Source organism: Danio rerio, chromosome 15 (genome assembly GCF_049306965.1).
Source record: "Danio rerio strain Tuebingen ecotype United States chromosome 15, GRCz12tu, whole genome shotgun sequence".
NCBI classification, from domain to species: domain Eukaryota; kingdom Metazoa; phylum Chordata; class Actinopteri; order Cypriniformes; family Danionidae; genus Danio; species Danio rerio.
In genome coordinates, this window is record NC_133190.1 from 32,808,113 (window position 1) to 32,830,141 (window position 22,029).

At 33.5% G+C, this 22,029-nt stretch overlaps 1 protein-coding gene and 1 long non-coding RNA gene across 3 annotated transcripts in view; one reads left to right on the forward strand and one right to left on the reverse strand.

Moving 5' to 3' along the window:
- Nucleotides 1-22,029, forward strand: part of nlk2 (nemo-like kinase, type 2) — a 148,696-nt gene that overhangs the window by 56,464 nt on the left and 70,203 nt on the right. For both annotated transcript variants that reach the window (XM_017350980.4, NM_001113485.2), the window contains 2 exon segments: nucleotides 9,697-9,826; nucleotides 10,013-10,068. In XM_017350980.4, coding sequence (XP_017206469.1) covers nucleotides 9,697-9,826; nucleotides 10,013-10,068 — 186 coding nt within the window.
- The window catches only part of LOC137487766 (uncharacterized), a 190,447-nt gene that overhangs the window by 44,904 nt on the left and 123,514 nt on the right, over nucleotides 1-22,029 (reverse strand). The window lies entirely within an intron of this gene.

The following is a 22,029-nucleotide window of genomic DNA, read 5'->3' on the forward strand; positions in this document are numbered from 1 at the left end:
AAAACCTGGTACATGTTCCTTTATTAAATATTTATATTTTAATTATATTTATTTATTTATTTTTATATCAACTTAGTACCAAAGTATCCAACATAGGCTCAACGCTACGGGGTAGTATGACGCTATTCCTTTTTGCCCTTACCAGCTGTCCTGGATTGCATTTTAAAAATGTTGGATGGGTTTAGGGAAGTGGAAAAGCAGGTCAATCTGTGCTTTTGAAAACTCTATTGATTGGGTTTAGGGAAGGAAGAGGGTGGGCCAGTCAATCAGTCGATAGTTCTGTCAGTCAGTCAAACAGTCAGTCGACAGCAGCCTCTGGTGGATTTACGCAAGAACAGCAGACACGAATAACACTCGCGAGAAGAATTTGATGGACCTCCTGGGACATATTTTGTGCTCTCCAGAAATGTATATAGAGGTACATTTTCAGAATGAGCCTGGATAGAAAGAACTGGTTGTTTTGACAACACCAGTTAGCACAAATGAAAATTCAAACACATTTATAGTGGTTCCTCAATGCATGAAAAATACATAGAACATAGTTACCCAATTTGTGAGAGAATGCAAAAGTACTGGATTAGGCTATATTTTTCCTCCCATTAAGATATTCCAACAGGCTGGGTAAATTTATTTTTGGTTTATTTTTGGTAGCCCGACAAGAAAAATATAATAGCAGTTATTTGAGCCCTGGAATAAGAACATTATCCACAACACAATGACACAGAAAAAATACTAAAATATAAGTTTTACACAGAAAAAAAGACTTAATTGTGTGTGAGTAAAAACATTTTGTATTAACAGATGAATTAAACTGCTCGTTAGTCCCAAAGGTTTTACCCACTTGTAGTCACATCTAAACCTCAAATCAACCTCTAACTTGCTTTCTGCAATGTCAAAAAAGATGGTTAAAAGAGCTATTTTTGGTTTGTGAGGACATGTTCATGTGCACTTGGAGAGAGAAAAGCCATGTCTGAAGTACTCGGCTAATCTTTTTTTCCCTTTCAGAAAGGCTTTTCATCTCTGAATAGCCAATGATTAAAAGCGGAGGGGGGAAAGAGAGTGAGAAAGAGATGCAGCGATAGACGTGAGGCGTATCTTTCTATTTTAGACATTTCTCTCCTCTGTCTCCAGGAAGTAGGTCCTGAAGAGCTGGAGTCCAGGCGTCAGTCAGGCTCACGTGGCCTCATGTTGTGGTTTTCTTTGGCACCTGGAGACGCTGGAGGCAGGGATTTTGCTACAAGGCTGCTGACACGGCTTTAATGACTTAAATTAGATGACTCCCCCTCACGAATGTCTGTGAAAACTAAGCTTAGAAAGAAACAACAGGACTAATTATGTTTTTTTTTTTCAGTCTAGTCAGGGCAGTAATTTATATCAGACATTTGATTAATGTTTATTTTTGGCAGCATTATTTTTATTTTATTAATGTTGAATCTGAAGTAGTGTCACCCAGCTGAATTCAAAACAGCTTTGAAACTCTACTCTGATCTTCACTCTTTGGTCAAATGCGTTGACAGTCTCGCCCCTCGACCTACGCTACAGGGTCCAAGAGTGGTGTTCTAGGAGTCTTATTATGTTGGAAAATGTATACCTTAAAGGTCCGGTGAAGTGCTTTGAAATTTGCTTTTTTTATTCCATGTTTGACGTAATCTCAATTGAAACATGAAGAGAGAGTGGGACATTTGGTAGCTCCTCCTCATTTAAAAAACAGCCAATAGCATTTCGTTTTTATCACAGCTCTGCCAGTGAGGTTGGTTGAGAAAAAGTGCATCGAATGAAAAGTGTCTTGAACGGGGCGGGCCATGTCAGATACTTGAGCGCATTTAATTTATCAAGATTTGATGGGAAACTGAAATTGTGAAAAAATTTTGATCCTTTTAGGTGGAAGTGACAAGCTTTGGATGTTTATATCGGTTTTATATTTCACGGCACCTTTAAGTTTACAGGTTCTGAAACAACAGAGTGGGCTTTTTTATTCCCTTATTTTTACATTGTGCATAATATTTGAATCAATAATTACCAATAATGCTTAAAACAATCCACCTATGCGAGTCTAAAGGTCTTTGCACACTTAAGTCGGAAACTTTCGTATGCGTTTTATTTGTATCCATATCTGAAAAATTTGTCACTTATACTGTACAAACCTTGCACACTGTGTCTGATGCATATTAATTAATCCATTCCTAAGATAACGCAAAACATTTCGGAGTCAGTTCAAGCAGAGTTCTTTTGTTCTCCTGCGTCTTCTACAAAATAGAAAAGGAAAGAAAAGATTAGATCAAATATTTTGATACAATGCTTGTGATACCTCACACATTTATGTATGTAAACAAATCCTATACAGAGACTAGCAGTACCTATCGATCAATTTCACGTGGCCGCCATTTTAAAAGCGAAATCGAGGCTGTGGTACGAAAAAACACAGTATTGCCTAGAGTCACACAGGAACGTTGTGTACCTGGCTGTATAACTTATCAGCGCAGAGACAGTGACACAAATGTATAATTTCACTGCTTTCCGAGTGACCCAAAGGTCCGTTCTGGATGGAATAGTGAAAATAAAAAGGGTTATCTGACCTCATTTTCAGCTTTCAAAATAAGGGAAATGGCACTAGTTAGCTAACTTTTTCTTTATCAAACTCAATTTATCGAACTGATTCTTTCACTATATTAGACCTGTCACGATACTGAATTTATGTACTGAAGTGGAAAAAAAACGACAGTTATATTGCTAACATTTAAGCGATGTTGAGTGCATTCTTAAACAGCACTGATTTGCCATAGTGTTTACTGATGCTCAACAGAAACTACTGTGATTGGGCGTGAAGGTCAACAGATCACTGCACTTTACCGATGTTTACCGAGTGCAAACACAAACGAGCAATCGACTGATCTTTGCGACTTTCAAACGCTTTAGTGTCCCTGTATTTGTGTTTGTGCTCGGTGAAGAGCGATTCGAAACTTGATTCAAATTTTTTTATGACGTCAAATTTACTTTCTTACGTGCGAAAAATTACAGAAGAAGATTTTGGATTCAGTGTGCAATGACCCTTACAGTAAGCAAAATGCAGCCAAAATATATATATATATATATATATATATATATATATATATATATATATATTAGGGATGTAACGGTATCAGAATTTCACGGTACGGTAATACCTCGGTATGAATGTCACGGTACGGTATTTATTGAATCATTTACAGGAAAAAAAAACTTTTGAAAATACTCCCAAAAAAGTGCCAAAAGTGTCAATGACATACAAATTAGCCATCTATCTGTTAGCTTTGAAACAGGAACTTCAATTTTAATAACAAAAAATTATTAAACCATGTAAAAAAATAAAGTTTCAATTTAGTATTGTTAAAAACTCATCACATTTAACATTTAATCACTCACTTAGATAGAGATGGGTTTAAAGGAAAATTATCATATAACTATAATCTGGTAAAAGCTGGTATCTCTGAGTATTTACAATGTCTCCTGCAACAGAAAAAACCCCTCTCATTTGGGACTGAGGATTCTGGGACAAGAGAGATATGACTTGGCCCATGTTGACAGCAGTGGGGTAACGTTGTGCATTGTCTTTCCCCCACTTGAGAGGACAAACCATGAGTGAGATAGAGATCTCTTTGCGGTACAAGTCAATGTCTGCATCAATCTGAACAGTGTGCTGTGTTTCTGCAGTCCCCATGACTGTTATTAGTCGTATTCCCCAACTTGCAGGCACGTGCACACATAGGGCTCAACCTGTGCAGTGCACATGCCCTTTTTAGTCTTGGATAGAAAATGCCCTTCCAAAATGATCAAAAGTGCCCCCGCGACGCGACACAACCTCCGTCCATTCCAGCCCTTCAGTAGGCGCGCGATAACACCTCTCTTGAGTATGCGCGCTCAACCCCCCCTCGGCGCTTTACAATACGCGCGCCACAACACAGCTGATCAGAACGCGCGCGACAGCACCGCTATTCAGCACGCGCGCGGCAACAACACCCGCTTTAGGTTCGATCATTTCCATCTTTTTTTCATCTCCGCTACTAGCAACACACTCCATTTCCGCATTACTGGATCTGTAGCGACAACAGACCGCAAAGGATTATGGCCACGCCGGGGCTGATGGGAAATGAAGTTCCAGCTACCTCCCGTTCGCTTCATTCGCCTGAGCAAATTTTCTCAGAAGACCTATAGTTTTACCGAGTCATGCGACTTCGGTAATATCGAAAAAATTTAATATTGCGGTATGACGGTATTTACAATACCGTTACATCCCTAATATATATATATATATATATATATATATATATATATATATATATAATTTTTTTTTTACTTTGCCCACTCTCATGAGGCACTGCAAATGAGCAAGTCTTCATTTTGTGGCTGCATTGTTAAAATATTTGTAAATTAGCATTTATGAATGTATGCTTTAAAATTACATTATGGGACTTTGACCTTTCCTCCAAACAACTTTTGATTTTGAAAAAGTTACTTTTATTGAAATATCTGATAGTTTGAAGTGATATAATGTCTGGAATGTTATGGCTAATAAACAATAATTAACTGGCAATAAATGTGTAATAAATTGCCAGTACTTTTTCTGTTATGTTACAGATTTATTTCCCCATATATAATTTCCTACACATTATATTATTTCAAACTACTAAAATATCAATAAAAGTCACATTGTTCAAATGCAGAGTTAACATTTTCACATCAAAAGTAGACAGAGCAGAGATCAAGCTCCTATAATGCAATTTACATCCATACAATAAACAGAAAACACCTGTGAATCACAAAATACAGTTAATTGATGAATGTTTTACGGTGTGGTTAGTTTTGTTCATGGCTTATATTGCTTAAAACAAAGACATTTAAAAAATCCCTATCAGAACAATACATATAGAAAATACTGAGTCAGTGTTGCTTGACGGCCTAGTTGAGATGTGCAAACAAACTGCATCATTGTTAGCTCTGAAATTCTTCCTGTACAAATCCACAGCGTTGTCTGTCACATTTTCATTCAGCATGTATATCTCTACGAGTCTGTCTGTCTTTATTGCTCTATTTTCCAAGAAAACTTGTCTTCATTTCCTGCTGTAGCGTTTGTTTTGATACTGAGGAGAGATGGCAGTGCTGTAGCGATGGCCTTTTATCAAAGAAACATCTCTCTCTCTCACTCTCTCTCACTCTCTCTCTCTCTCTCTCACTCTCTCTCTCTCTCTCTCTCTCTCTCTCTCTCTTTCTCTCTCTCTCTCCTCTCCTTCTCCCTCGTGCTGTTGTCTAATCCAGCTTGTGAATCACATGCCATGAGCAGGCGAATGTGTGCTGTGTGAGTGTGTGTGTGTGTGTGTGTGTGTGTGTGTGTGTGTGTTTGGTGCTGACCCAAGAGACCTTTTTTTTTCTCTGTTAATCATTCATCTTGGCGATCAATGTTTTCTCATGGCCTGATAAACACCTCATTTGTTTTTAATCCCCATTATATGTTTGTCACCACTGTGTTGCACTTTGTCTTTGTTTTCCCCCACATACGTTGCTGCAATAAACATATCACACATTGTGTGTTATAGATACGCTGTAGTGTGATAGATACTTACCAAGAACACAAGTAAAAGTCAGGATTGGCATGTGTATAAAACAGTGCTAATAATCATAATTTTATGTTTATTATCATTAGGCCTGTCACGATAATCAATACATCGACTTATTGTTCAATACTTGGAGATGACCTCAATCATTTGTGCCTTTGCATTATATATTTACAAATTCACAAATAACATTAAAGCCATATTACGATGATTTATACTCTACCTCACCGATGTCAAAGTTTATAAGTGGACATTTAATAGTATATACTGTTTAAAATTACATTTACCTTTTTAACATCAAATTATATAGAATCTAAATAACAACATCACAAGTGTTTTATAATAATAATAATAATAATAATAATAATAATAATAATAAAATAGCATTATTGTTGTTTTATGCATTAAAGTTATAAAATTCATCACAGTTAAGTAATGTTGTTTTAATATTTTTTTAAAATATTTATTTAGTAAAAAAATCCTAATAATTGTAGTAAAAATATTCAATTAAAAATACATTATTTGATATTTGAATGCACAATGTTTTAATTTGCTGTGAGATGTTTTTCCCTAATTTATTGATATTTATTAGTTTTAAAAATGCCCATTCATTTTAATGGCTAGTGTCAAAATAATATATGTTTGCTATATTTTAGTTTATCCAAAGACTTTTTTTTTTAATAATAATAATAACAATAATAATAAAGTAGTATTACTATTGTTATAATCATTAAATGTATTAAATTCATTACATTTCAGTAGAATTTCAATTACATTGTTTTAAATATTTTTTTATATTTCTTTAGTTTAAAAAGATACTACTAATGATAGTAATAATAGTAAATTAATATAAATAATATGAATTAATATAAAATAATAATAAGATAGTATTAGTTATTATGTGTATTCAAATTATGAAATTCATTACAGTTCAGTAAAAATTTTAATGATATTGTTTTTAGATTTTTAATCATTTATTTAGTTTAAAAAACTTATCATAATTGATAAAAAAATAATTATTTGATATTTTTAAATTGCTTTTAGATGTTTTTCCCTAGTTTATTGACATTTTTTAATTTTAAAAAAGCCTTTACATTTTCATGTGTTTGCTTATGCTATATTTTTTGTTTATCGAAAGGTTTTTTTAATCAAACAAATGCAGTCTTAGAGGACATAAGAGACTTTCAAATACATAAAATGTTTTAATAAGATTATATAATTACACTTAAATACTACTAATCCTGTTATAATACAATATTAATTGTATACTATTGTAATCACTTGTGTGTCAATTGGCTTGTTTTATTGCTCTAGAATATGTTATGCATAACACAACTGTTAAAATGTTGAAAATTTCATCTCACATTTTTCCCTCACTAAAACGAAAATCCGCAGCTTTTGCTTTCCTCATGTGAACATAAAAACTCTTTTGTGTTCTTCAAAATAAACAATAGTTTTGTTATTTTTGGCGTTCAGAACTGTCCTGTGTATTGTTGCGTGAGCATGAATTGTTTTTCAGTCTGAATGTTCCATTCTGTTTCAGTCTCTGTGTTCAGGGACACACAGTGATCGCACCTCTGAGGTTTACCAGCTACATTTGAGACGACCATTATAACACCAAAAACAGCCAAAGCAATTCACACACTTAGAGTACATACACTTGATGAAACATTTGTGTATTGATTCAAGACATATTGTGCACTTTGTAGTTTGCATAAACATACACAAGCTCCGTTTCGTAATAACGAATGCTATCAATTCGAGAGAGAAAGTCTTTCATGTATAGTCAATGCATTAAAATGAACATCGAAAGCGGTGAATGGAAATGACTCTGCGTGCTGGAGAAATGATAGCTGCTGCATTTGTGTAATGTGTTTAACATTGCTCTGGGAAATGTGTTAGTGTTCAGGAAGAAGGAGAGGCTCTTATACCAATTGACGTCTCTCAGTAAGGTCACATCAAGCTGTTCGTAGCGCAGTGACGATAAAAGATGTGCACAAACCGGCAACATTCAAGGCCATTACTGAGAGCCCTTCAGCCTTTATCAACAAATCATCTCGTGCTTGCTCTTCTCAGACAAACTCTTTGATTATATTACAGATTTATTCAGGGAAATGAATTTGCTAAGATATTCATGATTAATGTACTAAGACATAAATAAAGGAGGCAAAAGATCAAAATACATCACAATACGGGAATTGTAGTAATATGAAAACAATTGAATGATTGAACATAAAACAGTTAAGCTGACACAAAAAACACCTCATGGGTTTTGTTGTTTCAGCTAATTTAAATAAGTAGTTTGAGCAAACAGCAAACGTCATGTCAACCACCATATTTGTATTTTTTTAACTCATTGTGTAATTAAAAAGGGAAAAAATAAGCAATCATACTAAAATTGTGTTATGTTAAATCATTAGAAAGGTAGTTTTTAGGGAATGTGCCAAATGTGGATATATTTAAAATATCCAACCCAAGCTCATTCTGGAAACGTAGCCCCGCGGACGTTTCTGGAGACCGCGATTTACGTGGCCGGAGGTACGTAAAGGCCGCGTTTGGTTTTTTTCGAGCGAACGCTGCGGGGCGGTGTGGTGCCGCTCCGCCCCTCCTCTTCGTGCTTGCCGGCCGACGGCTCGCCTCCGAGTGGAGGGCTTTCCCAACGCAATCAGTTTGTCCGCCTAGCTCACAGCGTTGCGTCGGCGGAGCGGAGGCCCCGGACGAGGAGAAGGAGGAGCCGGAGCCGGCCGCGGTGAACGACGACCGGGATCGAGTCCGGGGAACAGCGGGTTCCGGAAATCAGGTGAGACGAAAAACGGAATCCGAAAAATGAGGGCAAGAATGCGGCGGGATCCGAAAACGCGGTCGAAATCGAAGACGAGGGCTTTTGCTTTTTTTTTTTTTTTTTTTTCAATCCGGCGGCTTTTCGCGCGAGAACAAAAAAACGCTCGAATACGTACCTCCCGGGACGTAAATCGCGGTCCGCAGAAATGTCCGCGGGGCTACGTTTCCACAATGAGCTTGGGTTGAAAATATCTGATATTTTGGGGCTGCAAAAAAGACTTGCATGAAGTCATTAAATTTGTCATAAAATAATACTTGATCTAAATATGCCTATATGTACTTACGTTGACAGTGTTGGAAAAAAGTCTTCGCCTAGTGGACCATGCATGCGCACTGGTAACTGTGCTACAAATAACTCGAGTTCAAAGCTCGACTTTTACAAATTCTATTAAATTGTGACTTGATGTATTTTAATAATGTTACTTTTTTGAACAAAACGAATTATATTTATTCACAAAGTTTTCATTTTAATGTTAAAACAAAACAAGTTAGGAGAACAATTAAAAATTAACATCTATAGCTGCACCAGTCTGGATTCGAACCAATTTATTTCTATGTGCTAGTTAGGAACTCTCATCGCTTCACTAAATCATTTGCTAACTCAACTCTACAACATGTGGTATAACACCTCAGTTTGCTTAACTGTTTCTTTGCCAAAGCTGTTCCAGAGCAATATAAATGACCAATAGGTGTCACTTTAGAGACGGGTTTCAAAACATTTTGAAGCTTTAAATCATTTGATTTGACTGTTTCAGTGTTTTTTGAAGCCATGCTTTGCCCACCATTATCAAAAACACGATCAAGCAAGACAAGAATAATGTTTCGTAGTGCTTACAGGAAACAAGACTCAGCAAAGTGTGTGTGTGAGTAAGGCGCATTTATAGTCCTGGTTATTGGTCTTCATAAGCTTCAGCTGTGTTTGCAATCAAGGGGGATTTAGGCCAGGTGTGTGAGTAAAGTGTATGATGGGATCTGTAGTGCAGTTGAATGTAAGTGTTCTCCAGCAGCCTGCAAGAGCAGCACTGCTGATAATCATAACAGAAGGAATCAAATTAATGGATTAGTTTTTACAAATGTAAGCGGATGGAGCATAAAACAGTCAAGTTGTCTCCCCACAAATCCAAGAATTGTGTGGTTTCAGCTCATTTTAAATAAGTAGTTTTTTCACTGTATGTTTGTACTGTATATATATATATACTTTTTTTCCACAGAATATTTAGTTTTGCCGAGCTAATCACTCATTTTTCTCTTTTCCTCTTCTTCTCAGGTCGGTGACAGACCCCAGAGACGGCAAACGCGTGGCACTCAAAAAGATGCCCAATGTCTTCCAAAACCTGGTCTCGTGCAAGAGGGTTTTCCGTGAGCTGAAGATGCTTTGTTTCTTCAAGCACGACAACGTGAGCTTCCTCTTTTGTATTAATCAGTCAGTGTTCCCTTACTCTCTGTCCCCATGGTGCCATTAGCTCTGGCTGTCCCTGTGCTGCTGGTGCCTGGAAACCAGTGTGATGTGAATGCTGGTGTCAGTGCCCACGTTCACTAACGTCAAAGCTGACCTCTGGCGCTCTGTCTTTGTTTCTCCACAGGTGCTGTCAGCTCTGGATATTCTGCAGCCTCCACACATCGACTACTTTGAGGAAATGTATCCTAAACAAAAAAAAATGCTGCTCTACCAGCTGCTGTCAAGCGAAGGGGTTTTGACGCACGAAAAAGTTAGGAATTGATCAGAGTTTTTGACTTGTGCTGGAATTATTGCTGGCTTATATATACATTATGATTATTGGTTATTTAAATGTGATGATTATGTGAAAATGAACCAGACAGCATCACAGTTTACTTATTTGATTAAGACCTAGAAAGAGTGCATTAATAGTGACGAATATTCATTATTTTTTGTAGTGGGGTAGTCTAATAACATTTTCTTATTGTATAGATACAAAATAGTAATAATAAAATATAATACTTGAAACATTTGAATTCAAATAATATAATATTATTACGTTTTCTTATTTTGATTATAATTAGTAAATGTAATACTAAAATAGTATTAATAAAATAGTAGCAATAATAATTAATATATTTAAAAAAAATAAAGAGAACAATTGAGGCACTTTAAATGTTCCCTTCATTTTTTTGAGCAGTATATTATATTTATGGCTTTAAGAATTAGTTTAAATAATTTATTAAGTAATATAAAAGACAGATAACATAAAGAGATAAATAAGATAAAAGAGATAACATAAAGTCATCATCTATAATTGTCTTTATATTATTATTATTATTATTATTAATACTATTATTGTTTTATTATTTGTAAATGTTTATTTTATTATATAGTTTAGTAAACACCTATACAAATATAAAAAAATGGAAATCATTATATAATATTTATGACTTTATTATTATTTATTATATTTTTATTGAGTAATATAATAGACATAATATAGACATATTTATTAATGTCTTTATATTATTATTATTATTATTATTATTATTATTTTATTATTATTATTTGTATTGGTTTATTTTATAATGTAGTTTAGCAAACATTATCATTATTATTACTAATATTAATAATAATGTAAATACTTTATTTATTTATATTATTATAATGATTTATATGAATAATAATAAGAATAATATTAATATTAAATTTGATTTATTGTTTGTATTAGTTTATTTTATTATATAGTTTAGTAAATAATATGAACAATAATATTATTATTAATATTATTTTATTATTTGTATTAGTTTTATTTTAATATATACATTATTTATTTATCATTTTATTATCATTAATATTATTACTTTATTATTTGTATGTGTTTATTTTATTATATACATTATTTATTTATATATATATATATATATATATATATATATATATATATATATTATTTTATTATTATTCATATTATTATTTGTATTAGTTTATCTTATTATTTATTTTAGTAAATAATTGTAATAATAATATTATTATTATTATTTTTATTATTATTATTATTATTATTATTATTATTATTATTAATAATAATAATAATAGAAAGAATCCTAAAGTTTATTATATATTTACAGGTATAAACCACATTCTAAATGCCTGTTTTTTAGACCTTGAAAGCTTCAAGCTTCAACACAATTTAAAAATCAAAAGGAGCCGAATGAAACAATAGATGGTAGATTACAGTACTCCCGCATGGAGAGGGCATCTGAGGTCTTGTTTTAAGGTCTTAAATTGCAGCACATATGCTTTTTTGTGCCTATTGTGGTTGCTAAAGTGGGATCAAGCTGAACATAATGTTTGGAGAGAGGTTATGGCTCGCTTCATGCTGTGCTTGAGTGTTTTTTATACGTCATCTGTTTTAAAACTGGTCTGGCCTGTTCACTGATTATCACACATTTAGGCCTCTTCTTTCTCCTTTCTCGTTTTTCTTTACATCCCTTAATGGTTTTGTTTTAGCAGAAGGCACTTCATATGGATTTCAGAAAAAAAAAAAAAAGCTGACACAGCCTTTTCTTTATGAAACCACACTCTGATATTTCCTAGATGTGGTCTGCCCACTGCTAAAGGCATCCCCCGGCTTCTTAATTCGCTTTATAATTGAATCAGGGGAATTACATGCTTTCCCTGTTTGCCACTCTTGCCCGGTCACCCGATACGCTCACTCTCTATAAGCCTTTCTTTCCAATACCAAGAGGCTTTCTGTGATTAGAGCTGGACCATTTTCCTCTTAAATTAGCTGAAAATTTTGCTCTTCAAAATCAGGAACAAAACAGCCTCTTGTGTTAATTAGCCGGGAGATTTATCCTGTGCTTTTGTATTTTTAGACGTTCCTCATGTAGCGTGACTGCTGGCAGGGGTTTGGGCTTCGTTTTGCAGTGTTTGGAATCGCCTGAAAGATGTATAACGTTAGTAAATAATGCCGTGTGCGAGTAAATCCACTGCAGAATGGTGAACATGCCAAACAACATGCACTTTACATTTTAAGCTCTCTGCAATGATTGATTGTGATGGTTTGAGAGTGCTTGGAGATGTATTGCACATTCAGGGCTTCTGTGTGCTTGCATTTATGCTTTTTTGGCAGCAGGATTGAGGGAGACATATTGTGGGAAATATGGGAAATATGTCAATCCAGGCTCATTCTGAAAACGTACCGCTATATACATTTCTAGAGAGTGCCAAATACATTACAGGAGGTACGGTTTTTTGCTGTTTTTGTTGTCGCCTATCCGCCAGAGGCCGCTGTGTATGCTTTTTGAGGCCTCGAATTTCTCTCGCGAGTGTCATTCAAGCCTGTTGTTCTCGCGTAAATCAACTAGAGGCCGCTGTTGACTGACTGAATGACTGACTGACTGAGCGATCAACTGACCCACCCTTTTCCTTCTCTAAACCCAACCAATAGTGTTTTCAAAAGCACCGATTGACCCTACCACTCACTTCCCTTAAACTCAACCGACAGTTTTAAAAAGCAATCAAGAAAAAGGATCACCTGATTTCTACCATGTTTTCAGATTTTACCACATTCTCACCCTGTTATTTACTTTGTTTATTTTATTTTTTGGCTTCTGTTTTTTTCTTACCCACTTTCTGGAACCGTTCTTTGCCAAACTTGAACCCTGTCATTGTGGTCAAGTCCTCTCTGTGTCCGCAAAGGTACATAGCGTGCTAATGGAGAAGCTGGTAAAAGTGAGAAAGCCATCCTCACAGGGGTGGAAACAGGGACAGCATCATACCGCCCTGTAACGTTCCTTTTAAAGATGAGATGCAGCCATACATTATTCTGGCTACATAAATCACGATCTTCAGAAATGTTTATAGGGCTACACTTTCAGTATGAGCCTGTGTTGGATGTATGTTGTGTGCATACTAAATATATAAAAATTAATTTTTTTTTCAGTTGCAGAAGGCACCCACTAAAATGTAAATCTGTGTAAAAATAGTTTATAGTTCACTAAAATAGTTTACTGAAAAATCATTTCAGGCATACAAACAATAACAACTTGATAATAGTGATAATATAAATGACATATAATAATGACATATAAAAAAAACATCTAAAACATTTTTAATACATATAGATTACATATTGAAAACTATAAAAGTCTCACATTACTAATTTATTGTCATTTTAAATTATTACCTATTTATTATAACCTATACACTTTGCCCATTCGTTGTAAATGCATTTTTAATAATTTGACAATGATAATTTGAATAATGAAAAAAATTTAATAAATAAATAATAATATTAATAAATAATAAATACATAAATTTAATAATTTAATAATGAAATTTTTAATTAATTTGAAGTCAAAACTATGAACCCTCCTGTGAAATTGCAGTTCTTTTAACAGTTTAATATGTCCTATGTGCTGTTTAACTGTTTAGATTTTTTAAAACATTCCAAAACATAATTGTTTTAATAAATGATTTCTAATAACTAATTGGTTTTGGTTTGCCATGATGATAGTACACAATACTTAATAATTATTCTGTTGTCGACGGCAATAGCCTAGTGGTTAACAGTGCTGACAAATAGCACCAAAGTGCTCCCGGCGACCCAAGTTCGATTCCCGGCTCGAGGTCCTATGCCAATTCTCCCCTCTCTCTGCTCCCAATGCTTTCCTGTCTGTTCTACACTGTACTATTGCATTAAAGGTGAAAAAAACCCTAAAAATAATTGCTTTACAAGATACTAGTATTCAGCTTATAATGCAATTTAAAGGCTTAACTAGGTTAATTAGGCAAGTCATTGGACAACAGTGGTTTGTTCTGTAGCCAATTTCTTAAGGGGACTAATAATATTAATCGTAAAAATAATACAAATGCAGTTGTAATCATTTAAACTATAGAGTCAATCTAACTGATATGCATTGAATGAATTTGGACACATAGTTGTTTTTGTTAAGTGCCATACTCCAGATCATAGACTATAAACATTGCACACTCCTAATTGCGACTCTGATTTCAACTGTTTTCCAGAAAATAAAATGAAAAAAATGCATTATAAGTTTATTTTGAAATCTAAAAATAATCACAATCTTTCACAGTATGGTGAAGACAGGAACTAGGAATTTTATGGCCCACGGGCCACATGTGGACTTCTTGCATCAACCCGCTAAAGTATTTAATTAATTTTAATTCAACCACAGGGCCTTGCAACGTGCAATGATATTCCGAGAAAACAAAAGGGTACTTTTAGATATAGCGTCTTTTGCGCGCTTAGTTTAATTATTTTAAATGGAGACACGTAGGTTCAAATAGGATGTTGTGCACATGCAATATGTCACGCTCACGTTTTTCAGGCACCGCAAGTTGAAAAAAAAAAAAAAACATTTCAGAGGGCCGCTGGTGAACCACAAATCATGTGACAGGAACCAACAAGGCAGCTTCACACTTTGTATGTAATTACACAGTAATAAAGGTAGACTAATTACCTCAGATTAACGATTTAACAAATGCAGATACAGATCCTCTCGCAGTGATGATCACATAGCACATAACCTATCCATCTCACATTCAACCTGACTTCAGTGCACTTCTTCAGTTCAACACAGGCTAGAATTCTCTCTCTCCACTTAAAAAAATAATGAATGAATGAATGAATGAATGAATAAATACAATTAACTAAAGTGAAGCAATCAAACAACCCCATGGCATTTATATGAAGTTGATATTGTGATGCTTGGCTTTTATAATACTGCTGGTGTAAAATTGATTATTTTTTAAACTTTAGAGTTTTTATGAATGTTTATTGAATAGTTTCACAGAATGTTTTCTTTTATATAACACATTTACTGCATTGGTCTAGCCTTCTAAAACCTCGCCACAGTCTAATGTGGCCCCTTGGAAAAATGAATTGCCCACCCCTGGTGAAGACTGTAGCGCTCATGTTTGCCATTGTTCTCCAAGAATCAGACTTGTACAGAGGCAGCATAATATAAAACTGTAAACACTTATAAACACACACACACACACATAGGTTCAGAGGAACATTCATATTCTGTGTGATAATGTTCCCCCTCAGTGCCACTATCTTTGTTCCGCTTAAAGTATTTATTTGCTCAACGGATTAAACAAAGACTCATATCCTTCTGCTTTCGCACAGCACACTGGAACCTTTGTGCTATCATTTGAATGGATTAAAAAACAAAAACATCAATGCATTCTTTGCAGTCGGATTCTTGCAATCTCCAGCCATATATTCTGAAGTAGCCTTATTAGACATTAAAAATATGGACATTTACTGTTCTTGCATAGAGTTAAAGTGGACATATCACTCAAATCTGATCTTTTTTAATGTTTAAGTCTTATAATTGGGTTTTTTTGTGCATCTACCAACACTATAAACTTCAAGGACAGCCCAGTATTATTTATTTTTTATTTTCCTATCTTTGAATGTACTGTGTGTGGAAAAAAAAACATGGATTGGATTTTAAAATAATTATGAAAACAATCCTAATTCTAGTTTTAAGTTCTGGAATCAATGGACTTAATTCCGAGATTTGTATTCGAATAATCTAAATCTAACTTCAAATAAGGTTTTAAATGCTATATATTAGGGAAGTATATGCCATTTTGGATGCATTGATGTCACTACAATTCATTTTCCCTGCTGTATCTTTTAGTTAGTCACATGTTGTATGGATAATGTGGTAGAAGTTGCCATTGTCTCTGATTGTATTTACAGAGACCATGACTGTCAACATGAAATGCTTACAGCCAGTGTGGTTCATAAAATCAATCAAGAATTTGATCCTTTGATGTCAGCTCTTCCTATCATTAGAATTAACAAAGAGAGCGAAGAGCAACCCATGATCGAAACCCACATGCCGTGCATCACGGGAGGCAGGGGTGGTGCTCCTTATTGGCCCTCTTCCCGAGATGCACCACATGTTTGTGGGCAACCCGGTGCATAAATGACTCTAGACGTCCCTATTTATGCTCTGTATAGTCAGGTGAAAGAGTCAGACGTTTTATGTTTTCCGTGCAAATAATTTGACTAATACTGCATGCTACTCCAAAAGAGCTACATAAATGTATCCACTAACCATTTAGAATCATTCTAGAAGTTCCTCAACCCTCTTTCTCTCATGATTCATACTAGTGCTCATCCTGCTCTCACAAGGAAATGTCACTATTTTACATTTTGTTAGTTTAGTGGCTAATTTGTGCAAATTCATAAATTCAATTAGTTCAGTCGTATGAAAATAAACAATTTTGAAAAGCAGACATGGTACCAAACCCCACCACTGAACCCAACCCTCATTGAGGGATGAGCAAATCTTACAAAATACAAATTCATACACATTAGCCACTAAATCAAAAAGTTATGAATTGCTGCGGGATAGCGCTGAGGTGCTAAAAACCCTTGAAAATGCTTGAATTATACTCCAGTGCTTTCAAAGTTTGAAAAGAGCTTACAGGCCCATAATTATTCATTACTAAATAGGTAATAATTGGGAGAATTTAATGCTGGGCTTGGGACTAAAATCATGCCATTAACGTTTTTCCTTAGGTAGCTAGCTGGCAGCGAAATAAACTATCCGGCAGCTAGCTTTTTGCTACTCTCACATAGGTTGCTGCTGGAAGTGGTGTTAGTTACAGTAGGGTGTGTCGTAATGCTCCAGTATATTGATGGGGACTCTATACTGCACAGTGAGCGCCGTCTTTCAGATAAGATGTTAAACTAAGGTCTTGACTCTTAAGAATCCCAGGACACAGAAACTTTTTCGTATAAAGGGCCAAAAGCCAAATATCATTCAGAGTCATAGGCTGAAGGTAAATATACCAAGCTATATTACAATAAAGTTGCCATGGGTAATTTCCTCATTTATTTCATATTAAATCATATGAACTAATGCAGTGTAACTTTTAAAATGAGAACTTTTTGCAATAATTACATAAATCACATTTATAACACTATGGATTTCAATGATGAATACACTAATCAAGCAGAATCTGCCTTTGTCTTGATTTGTCCTCTATCTGGTGACTATGTACATTTTAACTAAATCTGATTCATTCACAGCATTTATATAAATGTAAGGAATTGTTGTTATTATTAACTATATAAACTACAGAATATTCTAACAAATAGCATCTGATGTATGTAAATATGTAAAATGCCACAATTGTAGAGTGCTGGAAAATACATGAGGAAACTGCTTGAAAATTAATTCAATTTGACTTTGAAAAATGTGAAAAATGAAAGATGTAACACTTTAATCCACAACTGGTCGTTTCTAACGTTTTGGTTGTAGCAGATTTGCTTGTTTTATTGTTTCTGCCATGTCAGAATAGCATGTAAAGGCTCCGCCCTTTTCTGGAAAGTAACCGCTGATTTGCATTTAAAGGGACACATCCGAATAGCGGCAAATTTGACTAGCTGTAATAAATGATTTGTGAGGTGTTTTAAGTATGAAGCTTCACAGACACACCAGAAATTTGTTTCAAATCTTATGAAAAGGGGTGTGATATGTCTTCTTTAATAAAAGCCCATGTTCCTGAGGTTGAGGACCTCGCTGGTCTTCAGCAGACCTGTTTGGAAAGGTTATTTCCTACAACACTGCCGCTGTGTATTTCAGGCTAATTATATCTTTTGCTGAATGGAGTCTTTCTGAGTGACTGATGTGTGAATTGTGCTCAATGCTTTTCTCCTCATAATGGCTGTTATTTCTTCATCTGACTGCTCGACTGCCGGTTCATATATGCTGCATTTTAGCAGACGCCTACGGTGAAAGTGCTTCAGTTAATCAGTCACGGTTTGTGTTATAAACACATTGCCTTCCGATGCTGGAATGTACTTTTTATCACTGCTTTGTTTTAAATATAGTGTGTTTTCTGTATAGAGAGCTGGAGGTTTGAGATGTTGATAAGAAATGATTTTGCAGTATTTTTATTCTAATGATTTGTTCAGTAAGAAGGGTTCTTTTGATAGTTAGTGACTGCCTTATAAATTAATTTAATCACACAAAAATACATTCATTTAGGACAGAAACACCACAAATGTTCTTATCTAAAAGTATTATTATTATTTTAAAATATTAGGTTAAAATGTATTGTATTGTATTGTTATATTAAATAATAAAATGATTCGATTAAATAATTTTTTGTTATAATTGAACATTTGTAATTGAAAATATAATTAAATATATATTGTAAATATTATAAAATACAACAAAATGTTGTTTATTATTATCACAAAAAATAAAAATATTTGTACCTTTATTGTTATATTAAATAATAATACTATTAATTTAATTTAATAAACTCTTAATTTATATTTCTCTATATAAGAGGAGACTTCTCTATATCTGACTGTATATATCCAGTGTGGTGTGCGTGTAAGTGGGCGCTGTGCATATGTAAGAACAAACATGTGTTCTGTCTTGTGTCATAAGTGAATCCCCCAGGACAAGATGGGATGGACGTTCTGTCTCTTCTCCACTTTTCTGGAGCCCAGTTAAACACTCACTAATGCATTCGAGATGCTGATCCACAGCTGAAAGGAGAAATTAGCAGAGACCCGCACTAGGACAGACAGACTTCTATCTGCATTTGTTGCAGTTGTCTATCTGAGCAGTTGAGTACTGGTGCCTATTCTTAAAATATCAGGTTTTGTTTTGTTTTGTTTTTTGTTTGTTTGATTTTTTGTTTATTTATTTTTTTGTTTGTTTGTTTGTTGTTTTGTTCTGTTTCATTTCATTTAGTTTTTTATTTTAGTTTTTTGTTTGTTTTTTGTTTTGTTTTCTTTCATTTCGTTTATTTTTTGTTTAGTTTTTTGTTTTGCTTTGTTTTGTTTCACTTCACTTCATTTTGTTTTATTTTATTTTGTTTATTTTGTTTTGTCAAAAGCATTTTAAAATGTAACTTATAAAATAAATGTGTAAAGCACAAAATGAAAATATAGCAGTCATAAAATAATTAGTAAAATAAAATTTTTATAAAATACAAAATAACAAAAAATTAAAAATAAAATAAGATAATTTACTGTAAAATAAATTACACTTAAAACTAAATCCGAAAAAAAATTTCTACATCTAAAATAAAGTAAAATAAATGTCAAATTAATGTGAAGCAATAATAAATAATGACTAAACATAATGAAGCTAGTTAATTTAATCAGTAAAAAAATAAAATAAAATATATAAATGTTATAATATAAATAATAATAAATATAATAAAAATGTATTAATAAATAATTAAATATAAAAAATATTAGCAGCGCTAACATGCAGTGATAATTTAATACAAAATTATAATGTGAAAATACAAATATAATAAAAAATAGTAACAATAAAATATAATAAAATGAAATTTAAACCACACAATAAATATAATTACGGTAAATTTAATTAAATAAATAACGAAGCAATTTTTTTCTTAACCTAATAAATGACTTGTATTAAATTACATCATTAATACAATCTTTATTAATATACCTAACATTTCAATTATTTTTTCCCTTAAATATGTTGCTAAGCATACTGTATTAGGTCGTGGTCAAGTGTGTGTTAGAAGGATCAATTTAAAGCTCACATCAGTGAAATATCCAGATTTGAAGCAGATGTTCATCCTCATGATGAAGGCTCTTTCTGTATATATAACCTGCTGTCTATTTATAGAGTGAGCAGAGTAACGCTGGGCTGCTCTATCATGCATCTATTATTGAATAAAGTCAGAATGTCAAGAGAAGCTGAACAGCAGTCAGGCTTGTTTTAAAGCATCTTTTCTTCAGTGTTCACGAGGCTGAGGATGTGCATTAGTCTGTGAAAGTCTGCTGTTTAACCAGTCTATCAATCACACTAGGCACTTTCTGATCGTTTGTCATCGCGTTGTCTTTATGTTATTTAGTAAGTCTGGTTGTTTGTCAGTTTTGAGTTTTGTTGTTCCAGTACAAGTAAAACTGGTTGGTCGTTAATAAAGTAGTTTGCAGGAAATACGTTTTTTTTTATTTTTTATAAATTTAATTTAATTTAATTTAATTTAATTTTATTTTATTTATTTATTTATTTATTTATTTATTTATTTTTGATAATGATTTTTAATTTAACTTTATCCTTTTTTCATAATTGTTGATTAATTATAAATCATTATCTTCATTATTTTAATTGAATATATTAATGCATTTGGTATTAATGTAGTTTTATGCTAGATCTAGATTTTGTTTCATTTAAGTTGGTAGTTTATTTGACCTTATCTTTCTTATTTATTTTAATTGTTTTATTTGTGTAATTGTTGTAATTCCTAATTATGATTTTTCATTGGTTTTATTTTATTTTATTTTATTATTTATCTTATTTTTCATAATTGCACCTTGGTGACTTATTACAGTATATGCAGTTAATCATGTTTTCTTGTTTTGCATTTGATTTAACTTTATCATATATTTTCCTATGTTAGTTTTTTGTATGTAACTTTTAAATACATTCATATTTATTTTTTCCCTATTTTAATTTACTATCTTAACACATTATTGTTATTTATGCTTTTTGTTATTTCTATATTTAATTTCATTTTATTGTGCAGTTTATTTAGTCATATCTTATTTTTCATTTATTTTATTTTTCTTGTAATTCATTTTATTTTTTTTATTTTATTATTTTATTCTATTGAGCATTATCTGTAGCACATTAGGCTGAGCATTATTGTGGTAAGATGTGAAAGTGTGTGTGGCTGTGGGTGTTTTCCCTCCAGCATGTGCTGAAGGTGTAAGAAGAGTCCCTTGTCAAACACAGATTGTCTTCGGGATCACAGACTGACTCATCTGTGCTTTTTGCACAAGCTCACGCTCAACTTGCAAGGCAGCTTTTAAAATCATTTCTCCTGCTTTGTCTAAAAGTCTTTATATTTTTCTTCTAGTGTTTTCTAATGATTCATAAAATGTGACTTCACCTGCAGAACCAGTCGCTCTATTGTATTCTTATTTTATTTTATGTTGTTTTTAATGCTTTATTATTTTGTTTATGCTATTTAATGTTTAATGTTTCAAATGTTAATTTGTTTACATTATAGTTTTTAGCTTTTACATTTAAATTATTATTATTTTATTTTATTGGATCTTATATTGCTTTTTTTATCATTTGCAGATTAAATGCCTTTGAACGCTTCCGATTACCTTTCCCATTCATTGCACGTATAAAAACCTGTCCAATCACCCCTTAGAATGTAAACCTGTTGTTGACATCACGTTTCCTCAGGTGTCAGTGTGTGCGTGTGCAGTTTCTTTGTGTTTCAGGATGGCAAGTGAAGGAGATATAGCGCAAATACGCAGGTGAAGCCAAATCACAGCGCATTGCTGTCAGTGTTCAACAGACACTCGATATAAGTTCAGAGAGACACAAAGACATAACGAATGCCATTTTTTGTTGTTGTTGCAAAGATAGCCTAGTTCAGTGGTCAATAACAGGTGGATCAAGGTCTGTTCAGACCCAGAAGCGTCCCATACGGACACAGACATACAACAGGTCTGCTCCCCCACCTGATCACTCTTGCTATTCACTCTGTTTACCCGCTGTCTGCTCAACAGTTTTCTTCTCGACTGACTGTTCCCGCTGAATTAAGAGGGAAGAGCCGAGCGCTCTCTCTTTGCTTAAGTTTCAT